Here is a 15,325-nt window from a genome sequence, read left to right on the forward strand (position 1 = left end):
GTTTAGGATAAAACAACATGAAGTAACCATCTATTGACCAACTCTACCTACAAACACATAAATAATAACCTTTTCCTGGGCAAAACAAGCTTCAGAAATCAGAGCACAAACCTGAAGCTGAAATTGGAATTCCGGAAAAATGGCGGACTATCAAACTCTTGGAGTGAAAGACAGTTCCGAATATCTTCCATGGTAGGCAGCTGCTCATTCAACCTTCCTCGTGGGTTCCTTCTCAGTAGCCCTTCATTAGTCCCATTACACAGAGTAACCAGACGATTGTAGTCATCCAAGCTTAGAATAAAATGAAGGTTGTATAGAACAGTTAGAGAACAGGAAGAGAAAGTAAATAGAAGCCATCCACTGTGGCCCCACTTGAAGCCAGGGAGACTGATCCTACCAATGCTGGTGTGTATTAGGCATATGAACAGTCTCAGTTGTCTTAAGAGGTTCCATATAAAGAAAATGTTCCGGCCATTCATTGGGAACTGGAATCATCAGCCTGTTTTGAACTTAAATAGCTTCAAACCAGCTCCAGGTTTTAGATTTCTGTCTCAAAATGGGGATTGATACATATGCTACCAAGCATGTCTTTAACAGTGATATATTAAATTTGGGCTAATTTTATGGTGATAGTTTATCTGAGGAAATTGTACTCCCACAGCTGACACACAGCCTAGATGCCTGGAGAACAGCAATGATTCTGAATCAAGTCTGAGCAGCTCTTCTGGTCTCCCTTCTTCCCCAGGCATAGGATCATAGGAAAGTAGGGCTAAAAGAGACTTCACAAGCCCCCTGTTCAAGGCAGGATCATTTCCAACTAAACTATCTCAACCAAGTGTCTGTTCAACCACTTCTTGAAAAACTCCAAGGACGAAGATTCCACAATTTCTCTAAGTAGCCACTTCCAATGCCTGATCACCCTCATAGTCAGAAAGTTCCTCCTAATCTTCAACTTAAATTTCCCCTGCTAAAGCTTGAGCCCATTGCTCCTAGTCCTGTCCCCTATAGCCGCAGAGAAAAACCCATCTCCAGTCTCTGTGTAATTTGAAGATTGTTATCAAATTCCACGCCCCCCCCCTCAGTTTTCTCTTTTCCTGACTAAAATAACCAATGTTTTTTCAATCTTTCCTCATAATTCTTGCTTCCCAGGCCCCTCATCATTTCTGTTGCTCTCCCTTGGATTCTCTCCAATCTGTCCACATCCTTCTCAATGCGTGGAGTTCAAAACTGGACACAGTATTCCAAGTGAGGACTCACCAGTGCTGAATAGAGCTAAAGAATTACTTCTCTCAAGTTGTAAAAGACAATTGTTAATACCACCCAGTATGCTGTTGGCCACTTTTGAAACAAGAGCACACAGTTGGTTCATAGTCAGCTTATGGCCGACTGTAACCCCCAAGTCCTTCTCTTCAGTACTGCAGCCTAACCAGTCATTCTCCAGTCTATATTTGTGCATGCAATTACTCCATGACATGTGCAGGACTTTGCATTTGTCCTCACTGATTGATTGTGAGCCATTTCTCCAGTCTATACACGTCATTCTGAATGCTAGCCTCCAAAATGTCTGCAACTCCACCCAACTTGTTGTTATCTGCAAATTTGCTAAGTGTGTACTTGATCCCTTCAATCAAATCATTACAGAAAATATTAATACTGAATCCAGGACAGAGTCCTTGGGAGCCCAGATCGATACCTCCTCCTACTGAGGACCAGGGATCCTGCTTTTCTCTGATAAAAAAAAATCCCAAAATTTTTTATATAAAAAAACCCAAAATCCACATTTATCCATATATATATTAGTGGTGTTTCATTTTAATAATGGAAAAATGTGGATTTGGGGTTATTTTTTATATCCAAAAATTTCAGAATTTTTTTTATCACAGAAAATGGGGATCCCTCCCGATGACTGCTGGTTGAGCATGATGATCCAATTAGTTATACAGCCACTTTACCGCACTGTCACCTAGTCTGCATTCCCTAGCTTGTTAATGAGAATGTCCCAGTTTCAGAAGCCCCACTAAAATCAAAGCATATCACATTCACTACTCTCCCCATATCCACAGAACCTGTTACCTTATGGTAGAAGAAAATCATGTTAGTCAGGCATGTCTTGCTGTTAGTGAATCCAGGCTAGAGCTTCCTGATCACCTGTTCTTCTCTAGGTGCTTCACAATAGATTCCTTGAGGACCTGCTCTATGATCTTTCCAGGTACTGAGGTCAGGTTGACTGGCCTGATGCTCCTTCTTTCCTTTCTTAAAGATGGATACTATATTTGCCCTTTTCCAGTCATCTGGGACCTCACCTGACCTCCACCCATTCTCAAAGAGGATAACCAATGGGTCTGAAATTACTTCAGTCAATTTCTTCAGTACCCAACGGTGCATCCCATCCAGCCCTTCTGTCTTGAAAGCATCTAATCCCTATTTGTTTCTTCTATTACTCTAGGATGTTGTCTTCTTCCCAAATTTCACTGCCAACTGCACTTATCATCTGATCGCTGTCCCTATTTGTGTAGGCTAAAGTAAAATATACATTAAATACTTCAAACTTCTCTGTATAATCCATAACTAGATTGCCTTTTCTATTTCATAAGGGACCTACTGTTTCTCTGGTCTTCCTCTAACTGTTGTCCATTTATTGTGCACAAATTTGTCACAGGCATATGAACTATGCTTCCCAAGGGATGGAGACAAAAGTCCAGAGGCAAGTGAAGAGTCAAGGGATTTGGTAAAAATGTATTAAGGGAGAAGCAACAGCAGAAGCCTTATCAATGTTTTCAGGGAAAAGATAAGACAATCAGTTAGATGCCTTATACCAATGTGAAAAGCATAGGTAACAAACAGGAAGCATTGGAGGTCTAATACAAGCACAGAATTATAATATAATTGGGATTTACAGAGATATGGTGAGATAGTTCATAGACTGGAGTACCTCACTGATGGGTATAGCTTGTTCAGGAAGGATACACAGGGGAAGAAAAGGAAAAGGTGCTGCTCTATATAGAAAGGTGATGTATACATGTTCTGAGGTGCAGTACAAAGTAGAAGGGAGGCCTATTGAAAGCCTCTGGGTAAAGCTCAGAGGGGACAACAGCATGTTATGGGGGATATTATGGTGGGTATCTGCTATAGGCCTCCAAACCAGGAGGAGGAGGTAGATGAGGCCTTCTTTAAACCACTGATGGAAGCTTTCAAATCTGAGGACTTGGTTTTCGTGGGGCACTTTAATTATTGGGGAATCTTTTGGGAAGGAAACACAGCAGTGCATAGGCAATCCCGTAAATTCTTGGAATGTGTTGGGGATAACTTTTAACTGATATAGATGATAGACAGTCCAAGTAGAAGGTAAGCTCTTCTTGACTCGCTACTTAAACAGGGAGAAATTGATTGAGAATGTGAAGGTGAAAGGTAATTTCAGTGACAATGACCATGAAATAATAAAGTTCACAGTCCTAAGGGGAGGAAGGAAGGAGGACTACAGAAAAGCTTAAAATTGATTTTAACAAACTCAGGAAACTGGTGGGCAGGATCCCCTGGGAGAAAAGTCTGAGGAGGGAAGGAGTCCAGGAAAGCTGGCTGTATTTCAAGGAGGCCCTTTTAAGGGCACAGGAGCAAGCTATCTTGATCCAACAAAAGCATGGGAAGTGCAATAAGAAGCCAGCCTGGCTAGACAGGAATTTCTTCAGTGAGTTAAAACTCAAAAAGGAATAATATAAAATGCTGAACTTAATCATAGCATTAGGGAAAAGTATAAGAATATCACACAAGGAGAAAATTAAGGTGGCTAAAGCATGTTTTGAAATGCAACTTTTTATATTAAAGTTTGAAATGTAACTGGTAAGAGACATACAAGGCAATAAAAAGGGATTCTGCAAATATGTCAAAAGTAAGAGGAAGACCAGAGAAATAACAGATCCATTATGTTCAAAAGCAAGTGAAACTGTATTCCCATAGATAATTGGAGTAAAAAATAGAAAGAATAATAATTCCCCTCCTGTAATATAGGTGAAGACAACGTTTAGAAAAATATCAGTTTTCAAGGTAAAAATCCTCTATTCCTCATCAGGGTAGCAGCCATACAAAAAGAGCAAGAGTTTTAAAATCGATGACTAAAGTTAGAATTTTAAGTAGATATTTAGGCACCTACATAAGTGCTTCTGAGTTTTCAAAAGCGCTCATTTTCTAGCAGCTCCTATTCAAAAACTTGATTGATATATGAGTATTATAATTGTATGTGTTATTTAAATGTTCAATTACCTCCCAAAGCTCCAGTCCTAAAGATGCCACAGTTGAGGACATACCCATACATGGCCATTTGCCAGATCAGTACCTTTATTTATAAGATGTTAATTCAGTTTCATTTTAAAGGGCGGCATCTACATGAGAAACTGACTGAGTAGTAGCTCATTACTACTGTGCAGCAGTATCACATGGCAGGAAGCATGACACGATACTACTGCACAGTAGTAACAAGCTACTGTGCAGTCAGCGTCACCTAAAAGCTGTCCAGTGATGCTACTCTGCAGTAACTCCAGTTACTGCTCAGTCGTTTAGTACTTGTTTATACTAAGTATACAAGTACTAGATGACTGTGTAGTAATGACTTCACAGTCAGCGTCTCATGTAGATGTGGTCAAGAAGTGTGTAGATCTGGGGCAATATTTAGATCTCTTTGAAGTAAAGGCCCTAACTCAGGTGTAAAGGCCCTAAGTACAATACAGCTAGCATCTCACCATTGATGTTTTCTAGTATCACTGAAAGATCAAAGATTTGGGCCCAAATGCTGAAGCAGGCACACGTGTGCGGTAGCACACATGTGCCTTCAGCTCCCCCCAACCACACCACACTGGATCTGCCTCTGCCAAGCAAGGAATTACCACAGAGGTAGGTGGGGCTGGGGGGGGCGGGGCGGAGCGTGAAGTAAGGGGCCAGCTGTAGGGAATCCAGAAGAGTTTTTCCACCCTCTGGTCCCCATATAGTTGTACTGGGAGGGAGCCATGCTCCCGAGCTGCAAGAATAGACCATGCAAACAGGCACACTCTTCTAGGGTGAGCCGGAGTTTGCATGGGAGTTTACACAGGAGGGCACACAGGAGGGGCCTGAACTCTAGGCATTGATGGCCTCGGACAGAGACTTTGGACAAGCAGAAGTGAAGGAGTCTTTCAGTGGTGATAAGTACATGGCTAGCAGTCAGGCGAACAGCCAGGAACCCTTCCCCTGTGATGCCCCCCACCTGGGGCTCCTTTGAGGCCTCCACTCACACAGAGCCCTTGGGGTGTTATCATCACCCTGGCCCCATGTCTTCAGGGGTTGCCTGGAGAGGCCCCTATGGCCTTGGGGGTGAGGGAGAAACAGGAGTCCCGTCACCGGTCCCTCATGTGCCCAGCTTAAGGCCCTAAAGGGGCAGGTGAGGGAACTCCAGGCAGAGGTTAGCAGCCTGCAGGGGATCAGGGCTGCAGGAGATGAGATTGACGGGTACTTTCATTTTCTCCAGGACCACACACCTAGTGGGGTGACAACATGGGAAGGACCCAATGCAGATGTATGGAAGATGGTCACCTCCAGAGCCAGACATTACACTGCTGGGACAACTTCCCCAGTGCAGCTGGAGAACAGATACGAGGCCCTGGCATCACTGGAGGAGAGTGCAGCAGAGGGAGCCACATCCACAACCTTCACCATGCACACTGAGGGGACAGTCAGACAGCTGGAGGAAGAGATGCCAAGTCATCATGGTGGAGACCCCCTCCTGAGAGGAATGGAGGGAGTCATCTGTTGCCTGGATCCCATGGTACAGGAGGTATGCTGCCTGCCTGGATCCTGGATTTGAGACATCACTGCAAGAATTACTGACCTCATCTGGCCCTCCAACTAATATCCCATGGTCCTCATCCATGTGGGTACAAATGATGCAGCCAGAAGTATTCCGGGCCATATCATGAGTGACTACAAGGTTCTGGGGGCCAGGCTTAGGAGATCAGGGGTGCAGGTAGTCTTCTCATTGATCCTCCCAGTCAGCGGTCATGGCAAGCATCAAGACAACTGTATTAGAGAAATCATCTTGCAGCTCCAGGGTTGGTGCCATCCTGTGGGTTTTGGCTTCTTCAACCATGATCTGCACTTCTATGAAAGAGGCATGCTGGGATGTGATGGTCTTCATCTCTCTTTGAAAGGTAAGAGTCTGTTCTCTTACACATTGTCTGATCTCCTACATAGGGCTTTAAATTAAGTTCATTTGGGGATGGGGATGCAGAAGACAGAGATAATCTAGGATCAATGAACCACGAGCCATGCACTAGTCCACATAAGTACTTTGGGGCCCAATAGACATCAGGACAGGGGGGTACCAAGGGCACTTATCGAGGGGCTAAAGTGTCTCTATACCAATGCTAAGAGCATGGGAAACAAGCAGGAGGAGCTCACACTCCTGCTTGCAAAAAAGACTTCAACCTGGTTGGATTAATTAAAACCTGGTGGGACCCTACCCATGACTGGGGAGTAGGCATTGAGGGCTATAGGCTGTACAGACACAACAGAGTGGGGAAAAAGTTGGGGGGAGACATTGCTCTCTATTTTACAGAACAATACACGTCCCCTATAATCAATATGGGATCAGAAGAGGGGCAAATTGAGGTACTGTAGGTCAGAATACAAGGAGGTCAGGGGGAAAGGGACTTGGTAGAGGGGGCCTATTACAGACTGCCATACCAGGAGGATGAGCTAGACCTGAAATTCTCAAGGCAGCCCTCAGAGACAGTACACTAAAGGGACATGCTTGTCATGGGTAACCTAAACTACCCCAACATCTGCTGGGAGCAGCAGCCAGCTAGATCTGACCATTCATGTAGGTTCTTAACCTGCATACAGGGCCTTCACCTAACACAGGAGGTATATGGTCCCACTAGGGGAAATGCCTTTCTGGACTTGAAGTTTGCTACAAAGGATGACCTGGTGGGAGATCCGCAGATACAGGGTAAGCTAGAGGTCAGTGACCACCAGTTGTTAGAATTCACTATCTGGCAAAAAGTGGGAAAGATAACCATTAGGACAGAAAAGTGCTAGACTTCAAAAAGGCTAACTTCAATGAGCTCAGAAGATTAGTAAACAAGGCACTGAAGGACAAGAGCATTGGTGAGATGGGAGTCCAGGAAGGGTGGTCATTAGGGCTGTGTGAAATTTCACCAGCTGTTTAGATTCAACACTGTTTCAACTCATTTCAAGCTCAAAACAGTGAAATCAAATTGAAATGAAGGGCTTCGAAACAGCCTTGAAACAAAACAAGGCTAGTTGAAATGTTTTGAAAGTTTCAAAATGTTTGGAGTTTCAAAGCAGCCAGCAGAGAGGTGGTGAGAGACAGGGAAGAACCAGGGCAGCACTCCCAACACCAGCCAGGAGTGCAGCTCTGGCTCTCCCCATCCCCTGTTGCTGGGCTGTGGGAAGGTGATAACAGTGAAGGGGAAGGGAACTGAGCCCGGGCTCAGTTCCCATCCCCAGCGCTAGATCGGGCCTGATCCAGCGCTGGCAATGGGAAGTCAGCCCAGCTTGCCCACCCCCAGCCCACCATCTAGCGTTGGCGATGGGAAGCCAGCCCAGCTGGGCTGAATTCCCTCCCCCAGCCTAATCTTCAAAACAGCATCAAAACAGCCTCACTGTTTTGACAAAGCAAGACAGAACAGCTGTTTCAAATTGAAAAGAAATTCAAAATAGAATGCTCTTCCGTTGAAACCTCAAAACTCAAGGCGAAACAGAACGGTGCCAATTCGCACAGTCCTAGTGGTCATTCCTCAAGGGAACAATCCTTCAAGCACAGAAAGGGACAATCCCATTGCACATAAAAGGGGGCAAAAGGGCCAAGAAACCCTCTTGACTGAATAGGGAAATACAGGAAAGCCTAGGGATGAAAAAAGAGGCATGCAGACTGTGAAAGGAGGAGTTAGCTACCAAGGAGGAGTATACCTACTTGGCTCACACTTGCAGGGAGTCAGTTAGAAAGGCCAAAGCAGCAATGGAACTCAGGCTGGCAACAAAAATTAAAGACAACAGAAAGTCCTTCTTTAGGTATACAGGGAGCAAAAAGAAGGCTTATGGTAACATAGGACCCCTACAGGACAGACTAGGGCAATTGCTGACAGATAAGAGGGACAAATCTGAGCTCTTCAATGAGTTTTTTGCTTCTGTATTCCCGAACACGGATCAAGACAACTCTCCCAATAGGACTACAGACAGACACAGGAGGGACACAAACCCACCAATGGTTAGCACCATCCTAGTCAAGGGACATTTGGAGGGGATGGATGCTTTTAAGTCTGCAGGCCAAGATGATCTTCATCCAAGGGCACTGAAGGAATTGTACAGTGTCATAGCAGAACCACTGGCATGACTGTTTCAGCACTCATGGCACTAAGACAGGTCCCACAACACTGGAAAAGGGCCAACATGGTCACTACTTTCAAGGAGGGGAGGAAGGAGGATCCAAGTAACTATAGGCCTGTTAGTCTCACCTCTATCCTTGGGAAAACCTTTGAAACAATTATTAAGGATTACATTTCTGGGAGTCCAGCAGGAAAAATAATGCTGAAGGGCAACCAGCACAGGTTCATAGCAGGTAGATTCTGTCTGACTAATCTTGTTTCTTTTTACGACCAGGTCACAAAATGCTTATATGCAGGAGTCAAGGTTGATGTCATTTACTTGGATTTTAAAAAGGCCTTTGATATGGTGTCTCATCCCATTCTCATAAATAAACTAAGTGGCTGTCACATAGATGATTACACAGTCATGTGGGTGATGAATTGGCTTAAAGGACACACCCAGAGAGTGGTGGTAGATGGGTCAGTATCAATCTGGAAAGATGTGGGCAGTAGGGTCCCCCAGGGTTCAGTCCTTGGACCGGTGCTGTTCAATATCTTCATCAGTGTCTTGGATGAGGCCATGGAAAGCACTCTGTCCAAATTCATGGAAAATACCAAATTATGGGGCAAAGTAAACACACTAGTGGGCAGGAAATGGATTCAGGTGGATTTGGACAAGTTGAAAAAGTAGGCAGAACAGAATAGGATGCAGTTTAACAAAGATAAGTGCAAAGTTCTGCACTTAGGGAGAAGGAATCTCCACCACACTTACAGACTGGGAGATGACTTCCTAAGCAGCACGGGATCTCAGGGTCATAGTCAACTCCAAGATGAATATGAGTCATTATGTTGTGACAAAGTGATCACTAAAACTAACTGCACTCTATCATACATCAGCAGGTGTATCACGAACACATCTCGGAAGGTGATACTTCCCCTCTATGCGGCTTTGGTAAAGCCGCAGCTGGTATACTGTGTTCAGTTTTGGTCACCACACTTCAAGAGGGATGTGGAAAAACTTGAGAGGGTCCAGAGGAGGGCTACTTGGATGATTAGGGGCCTGCAGGTCCTATGAGGAGAGATTGAGGGACTTGTATCTCTTCAGCCTCTGCAATAGAAGGCTGAGAGGGGATCTAGTGGCTGTCTACACATTTGTCAGGGGTGGACAGCAAGGAATAGGAGATGCTCTGTTTACCAGGGCACCCCTTGGACTTACTATAAACAACTACCACAAACTGAAAGAGAGCAGATTTAGATTAGACACCAGGAAGAATGTCTTTATGGTAAAGGTTACCAGAATCTGGAATGGGCTTCCAGGGGAGGTGGTGCTCTCCCCTACCTTAGTGATCTTTAAGAGGAGACTGGACAAACACCTGGCTGGGGTCACCTGACCCCACCACTCTTTTCTTGCCTAGGGCAGGGGGTCAGACTCGATGATCTACTAAGGATGCTTCTGACCCTAAACATCTATGAAATCTATGTTTCTAAAACAAAACTTTCAAGGGCAGTTGAGTGACAAATGGAAGTACCATCCTAATATTTCTGCTCTAACAAGTGAGCCTCTAGTATGTCAAGCACTTATAATATCAGTTAGTCTTAAAATGACCATGTTAAGAAAAAAAACTGTATCCAAAAAATCAATTTATAAAGCAAACTTGCAGAATACATGTGGAGAAATCTTTCATGGAATCCATGTACTCAGCCTCACAATTTTTAGAAGGGAATATAAGCTCTTTGTCTCACATTTTGCAAAAATTGGGGGGAAAAGTAGTTAAAGGGCATGTGTAGATGAAATGGAGGCCCCAAATTGAAGCAGTGAGTTTTTAAACCCACCACTTCAATTTAAGGTGAAGTAAACCCCATGTCATGCACACACCCCACACTTGCCTCCCTCTCTGGCAGCGGGGAGAGTAGGGCAAGCTGCCAGTGGGTGGAGCGGTCCCTGGGCTGGAGTGGGGAGTGGTGCTTCCCTCCATGGGAGTGGCAGCCACCCACAGGCGGCCCCTGCCCATAGGCACCCGACTCGGGTGGTCCCAGTGAGCACTGCAGCCGCAGAGGGAAGCAGGCAGGCTCCCTCTGGGGGTGGGAGAAAATCAGGCTCGCTGCTTTTCTTGGGCAGAGCCTGCCTTCCCAGGATGCTGCCAGGCTGCCTGCAGGGCTTCCTGCAGAGCCGTGGAGCTGCACAGAGCCCGGTGCTTCACTCTGCAACTGTAGGGGCAACAAACTATAAGTCCTCAGAGGAGTTTTAGTTTGCTGTGTCCCAAGTCATTTAAGGCGTGTTATGCCAGCAAATTTCCTACAGCAGCTGGAATTAAGGCGCAATATGCCACTGAGGCATGCAAACACCAGCACCATTAAAGTAGTGCAAATGTATTTAGCCTGCTTTAAAGTGTCATGCACAGATGCCTCTCATTTTGTCTACACACAGATACTGTTGATTAATGGGTGAAATCTGTGGTGGGGAAGGGGTTAGATGTTCTCTTACCTGTTGCATACTACTTCCCAGCGCGAGAATCTTGAATTCTGACTTATTAGGCTTGGATCGTCTGGTCTTGATGCTCCAAAAAGCTGATCTGTACACACATCACACACATTTCTACCTGTGGCAAAATTCCAGTAAGGCAGTGCAAAGGACTCATTGCCAGTCAGTTGCTATAATAAAAAGAAACTTATTAGCACTTATTAACTTATTATTATATCATGTTTTATAAAGTGAGAGAGAGATTACTGAAACCTACTTGATTGTTTCTTCTATATTTTTTATAGCTGAAACCAGTCTACAGATTTCCCAGAATATTATTTCAACTTCACTCAGGATATTAGGCCATTGGTGCCAAGTCTATCAAGGTTGATAGTGCTCTTAAGTAATTACTGTAACATTTGATGGCATCACCTGGTAAGTGACTTCTAAGTTCCAAGTTCTACTGAGAGCATTAAAAACTCCAAAAATGACAATTCTATATTCCTAGGAGTCTCAGGAGAGGGAGAGAGACTGTACAGAGAATAAGCCAGCATGTTGAGTGAACTAACCTGAGTTAAACCAAGACTGAACTACCTCTTCACCCCTTGTGAATGAACAAACATCCTTAACATTTCACTGTATAAGAATTTACTCTATCCCAGATATCAGGAACACCTTGACAGGCTGGATACCTTCAAGTCAGCCGGCCCTGATGGGTTACACCCAAGGGTACTCAGGGAGCTGGCAAGCATCATAGCTCAGCCCCTGGCACAGATCTTTGAGAGCTCTTGGTGCTCTGGTGAAGTGCCTGATGATTGGAAGAAGGCAAATGTGGTGCCTATCTTCAAGAAAGGGAGGAAAGTAGATCCAACAAACTATAGGCCCATCAGCCTGACTTCTATCCTGGGGAAGGTCTTGGAAAAGATTATCAAAGAGGCCATCCTTAACAGACTAGCTGAAGGCAATATCCTGAGGGATACCCAGCATGGGTTTGTTGTGAGTAGGTCTTGCTTGACCAATCTCATTTCCTTTTATGACCAGGTGACTTATCACCTGGACAAGGGGGAAGAGATCGATGTTGTATATCTTGACTTTCAAAAGCCTTCGATCTGGTATCCCACGATCACCTCTTGGCTAAACTGGCTAACTGCAGCCTCGACCTCACCACAATCCGCTGGCTGGGGAATTGTCTCTGCAATAGGATCCAGAGGGTGGTGGTCAATGGGAGCCAATTGTCTTGGTGCGCTGTGACCAGTGAGGTCCCCCAAGGCTCTGTCCTAGGGCCTATACTATTTAACATCTTCATCAATGATGTGGACATTGGTGTCAGAAGTGGACTGGCCAAGTTTCCCGACGACACCAAACTCTGGAGTAAAGCATCCACACCTGAGGACAGGAGGGTGACCCAGACAGATCTTGACAGGCTCATGAAGCGGGCAGATGAGAACCTGATGGTGTTCAACACCAAAAAATGCAAGGTTCTCCGCCTTGGGAGGAAAAACCTGCAGCATGCTTACAGGCTCGGTAGTGCTACACTGGTTAGCATTACAGATGAAAGGAACTTGGGGGTCATGGTTGACCACAAGATGAATGTGAACCTTCAGTGTGATGCTGTGGCTACATCCAGTTTTGGGCTCCACAATTCAAAAAGGATGTGGAGAAGCTTGAGAGAGTCCAGAGAAGAGCCACGTGCATGATCAGAGGTCAGGAAAACAGGCCTTATGATGAGAGGCTGAGAGCCATGGGGCTATTCAGCCTGGAAAAGCGCAGGCTCAGGGGTGATCTGGTAGCCACCTATAAGTTTATCAGGGGTGCTCATCAGGATCTGGGGGAACGTCTGTTCACCGGAGCGCCCCAAGGGACAACAAGATCGAACGGTCACTAACTCCGCCGTGACCAATTCAGGCTGGACATAAGAAAGAACTTCTTCACTGTATGAGCCCCCCCACTGTATGAGCCCCCCACTGTATGAGCCCTCCAGTCTATCTGGAATAGACTGCCACCAGATGCAGTTCAGGCACCCACTTTGAACACCTTCAAGACACATTTGGATGCTTGTCTTGCTGGGATCCTATGATCCCTGCTGACTTCCTGCCCCTGGGGCAGGGGGCTGGACTTGATGATCCTCTGGGGTCCCTTCCAGCCCAAATGTCTATGAAATCTATGAAATCTATTATTAGTCTATTAAATCTACCAGGTTACTCCAAAGAAATCTGGGATGATGCAACAGAGCTTTGTTGTAAAATGGAAAAGCCAGAGTATTAAGAGATATATGAGCATCTTTGAAAGATACCAAGACAGGCTGTTTGACTTACCTGAAGATCTCTTTCTAGCAGCAGCAAGTGATACCTATGCCAGGTAACGAAAGCAGGCCCTTGATGTGAGAAGTCTATAGCAGTGAATGGACGGCCAGGCCCTAGAACCAGAAGGCACAATCAGAACTTCATGTCAACTTGAAATTAGACAGAACACTTCACAGAATTACATTCCCAGTTTGAAGCTTGATTCCAAAACAAACCTCACAATTTGCACTATTGGAAACAGATTCCAGCAGAAATTGTTGGATGGGCAACTCTTAATTTAGAAATTGCTGAAAATAGTCTTCAAAATTCAGTCAGATTTTTTTTTACTTTTAAAAGCAACTAAAATTTAAATTAATTTCTTTCACTTATCTTCATTTTTTCAGAAATCCCACCTATTATCTAATATGTATGGTCTCCCTATGTATTCAATGAAAAAAATACAATACTTCTGTGAGAAAAAATGAATATGTCCCATAATCAGATGCCAATTTTAAAGATCATTTCTCTTACCACATTTTTTAAAAGCTGCATCTATTATATCTGATCAGTTTTTGTTTTTATTTTTCTCCCACCCTGACTGGCACAGCAGAATTGAAGGAGACAGCCAAAGTGACAATAGCTGATTGCACTATTTGGCAAGAAGGTACACTATGGAAAAGGGAGAGAAATTTGGTAGGTTTTTTTCCCCCCTTTCATTAGGAGAAACTATAGAAAGCTAATGACCTTGCCACTGTTTCCATCAGCAGTCTCTTGACAGATTCAGCAACAGAGCTGCCCACGCAGTTTCAGCATCCCTCAGTGGATGCAGTTTTACCAAAAAAAAAGATTCCCCCAACCCCAATTAAGAGATGTGTATATGTTGCTATCAGACAGTTCTGGGATATCTATCTCAGCCTGTACATTCACCAGGCTGCTGTATTTGGGTCCAAATACACCAGACCCATGTGTTCTTAGCTTCCCCAGTTCCAGTACATGCCAACAATTTCTCTGGTTCCAGCCTCTCTGGCACACTTCCTTCGTACAAACTCTCAGCTTCCCTTTCATGGAAATGGGACCCTGTGGCTCATGCCCCCTACAGCTGGTACTGATACCAAAATGCTCCAGGACCTTTTCATAATGCCAGTATTGTGTGCATTTTACAGCTTACCTCCTTAGGGACATGAAGTAGCTGAAACAGAGGGACACACAGCTTGTAATGGGTTCCAAAACATAATGGGCCAGAGCCTATTCCATGTACTAGGCATCTAAATGGACTTAGATACCAATGTACAATTCTATTCCACTTTGCTTGAGTCCCTGAAAATATATTAATGCATCTACTTTTGTAATTCATCAGCTTCTGACCCTTAAGACTGAGTCATATAAAAGCTGGAAGGAAGAGGAGGACCCACACTTTCTGCATTACCTGTTTTTCAGGGACTCAAGCAGGTTGGAGTTGATGCCTAATAACCTCAAGCAGGGTAGAGGTTAGGTACCTAATAAATAAAATAGAATCTGGCCCTTCTAATTCTATATTAGGTGGTTTAAACAATAAACAGATTTAGAAAAACTAATAAATACACCTGCCTTAGTTTGCTACTATTCTAGGGGGTGTTTTAATGAAATATGCAGTAGCCTATTTTACTGCACATTAAATCATCACATAAAAAACCATTAAATGACACTAATGCGCAGTGAAATAGGCTACTGCACATTAAGCGTCACCTAAAAGTCATCCTAAATTATTACCGCACATTAAGGCAGCCTAATGTGCATTTGTTTAGTACCTCATATTGGAGGTACTAAATTTAATGCACATTGGGAAAAGCACCTTAATACACATGTAGGTGCACCCTAAAATGCTCTTTGGGTTTAGGTCAGTGTCTTCTTTGGAGACTAGATCTTCCTGCACACAGCTTCTCCTCTAGAGTCTGTAGTATCTGTCTTTCTAAGCAGCCAACTTCCTTCTGTTCTGTCCTAGCTCATATTTCTGCTCTCTCTCCCTCACTACAGAACCTGTACAAAAGCCTCTTTAATAGCCTACAGTTCCCTTTGTCAAGTGCTCCCAGATCAGCCACATCAGGTGACAGAGGTTCCCTATCAGATGACCCATTTCTTAGTTAGTTCAGCCTTGAAAACCAGCTTGCCCTGGGGAGCAACCATCTCTTTATCCTAGAATTTAACAGACAATCACAGTTGAACCAAGCTAAGCACTGGCCCTGTGCCAGGTG

At 44.4% G+C, this 15,325-nt stretch overlaps 1 protein-coding gene across 2 annotated transcripts in view; it reads right to left on the reverse strand.

Moving 5' to 3' along the window:
- Positions 1-15,325, reverse strand: part of DCT (dopachrome tautomerase) — a 35,005-nt gene that overhangs the window by 9,671 nt on the left and 10,009 nt on the right. For both annotated transcript variants that reach the window (XM_006020685.1, XM_006020684.1), the window contains exons 3-5: positions 13,128-13,228; positions 10,837-11,003; positions 111-291 (exon numbers count right to left, since the gene is read on the reverse strand). In XM_006020685.1, coding sequence (XP_006020747.1) covers positions 111-291; positions 10,837-11,003; positions 13,128-13,228 — 449 coding nt within the window. The remainder of the gene's footprint in view (positions 1-110; positions 292-10,836; positions 11,004-13,127; positions 13,229-15,325) is intronic.

This window comes from Alligator sinensis, unplaced genomic scaffold, assembly GCF_000455745.1.
Source record: "Alligator sinensis unplaced genomic scaffold, ASM45574v1 scaffold740_1, whole genome shotgun sequence".
In the NCBI taxonomy this organism is placed as follows: Eukaryota; Metazoa; Chordata; order Crocodylia; family Alligatoridae; genus Alligator; species Alligator sinensis.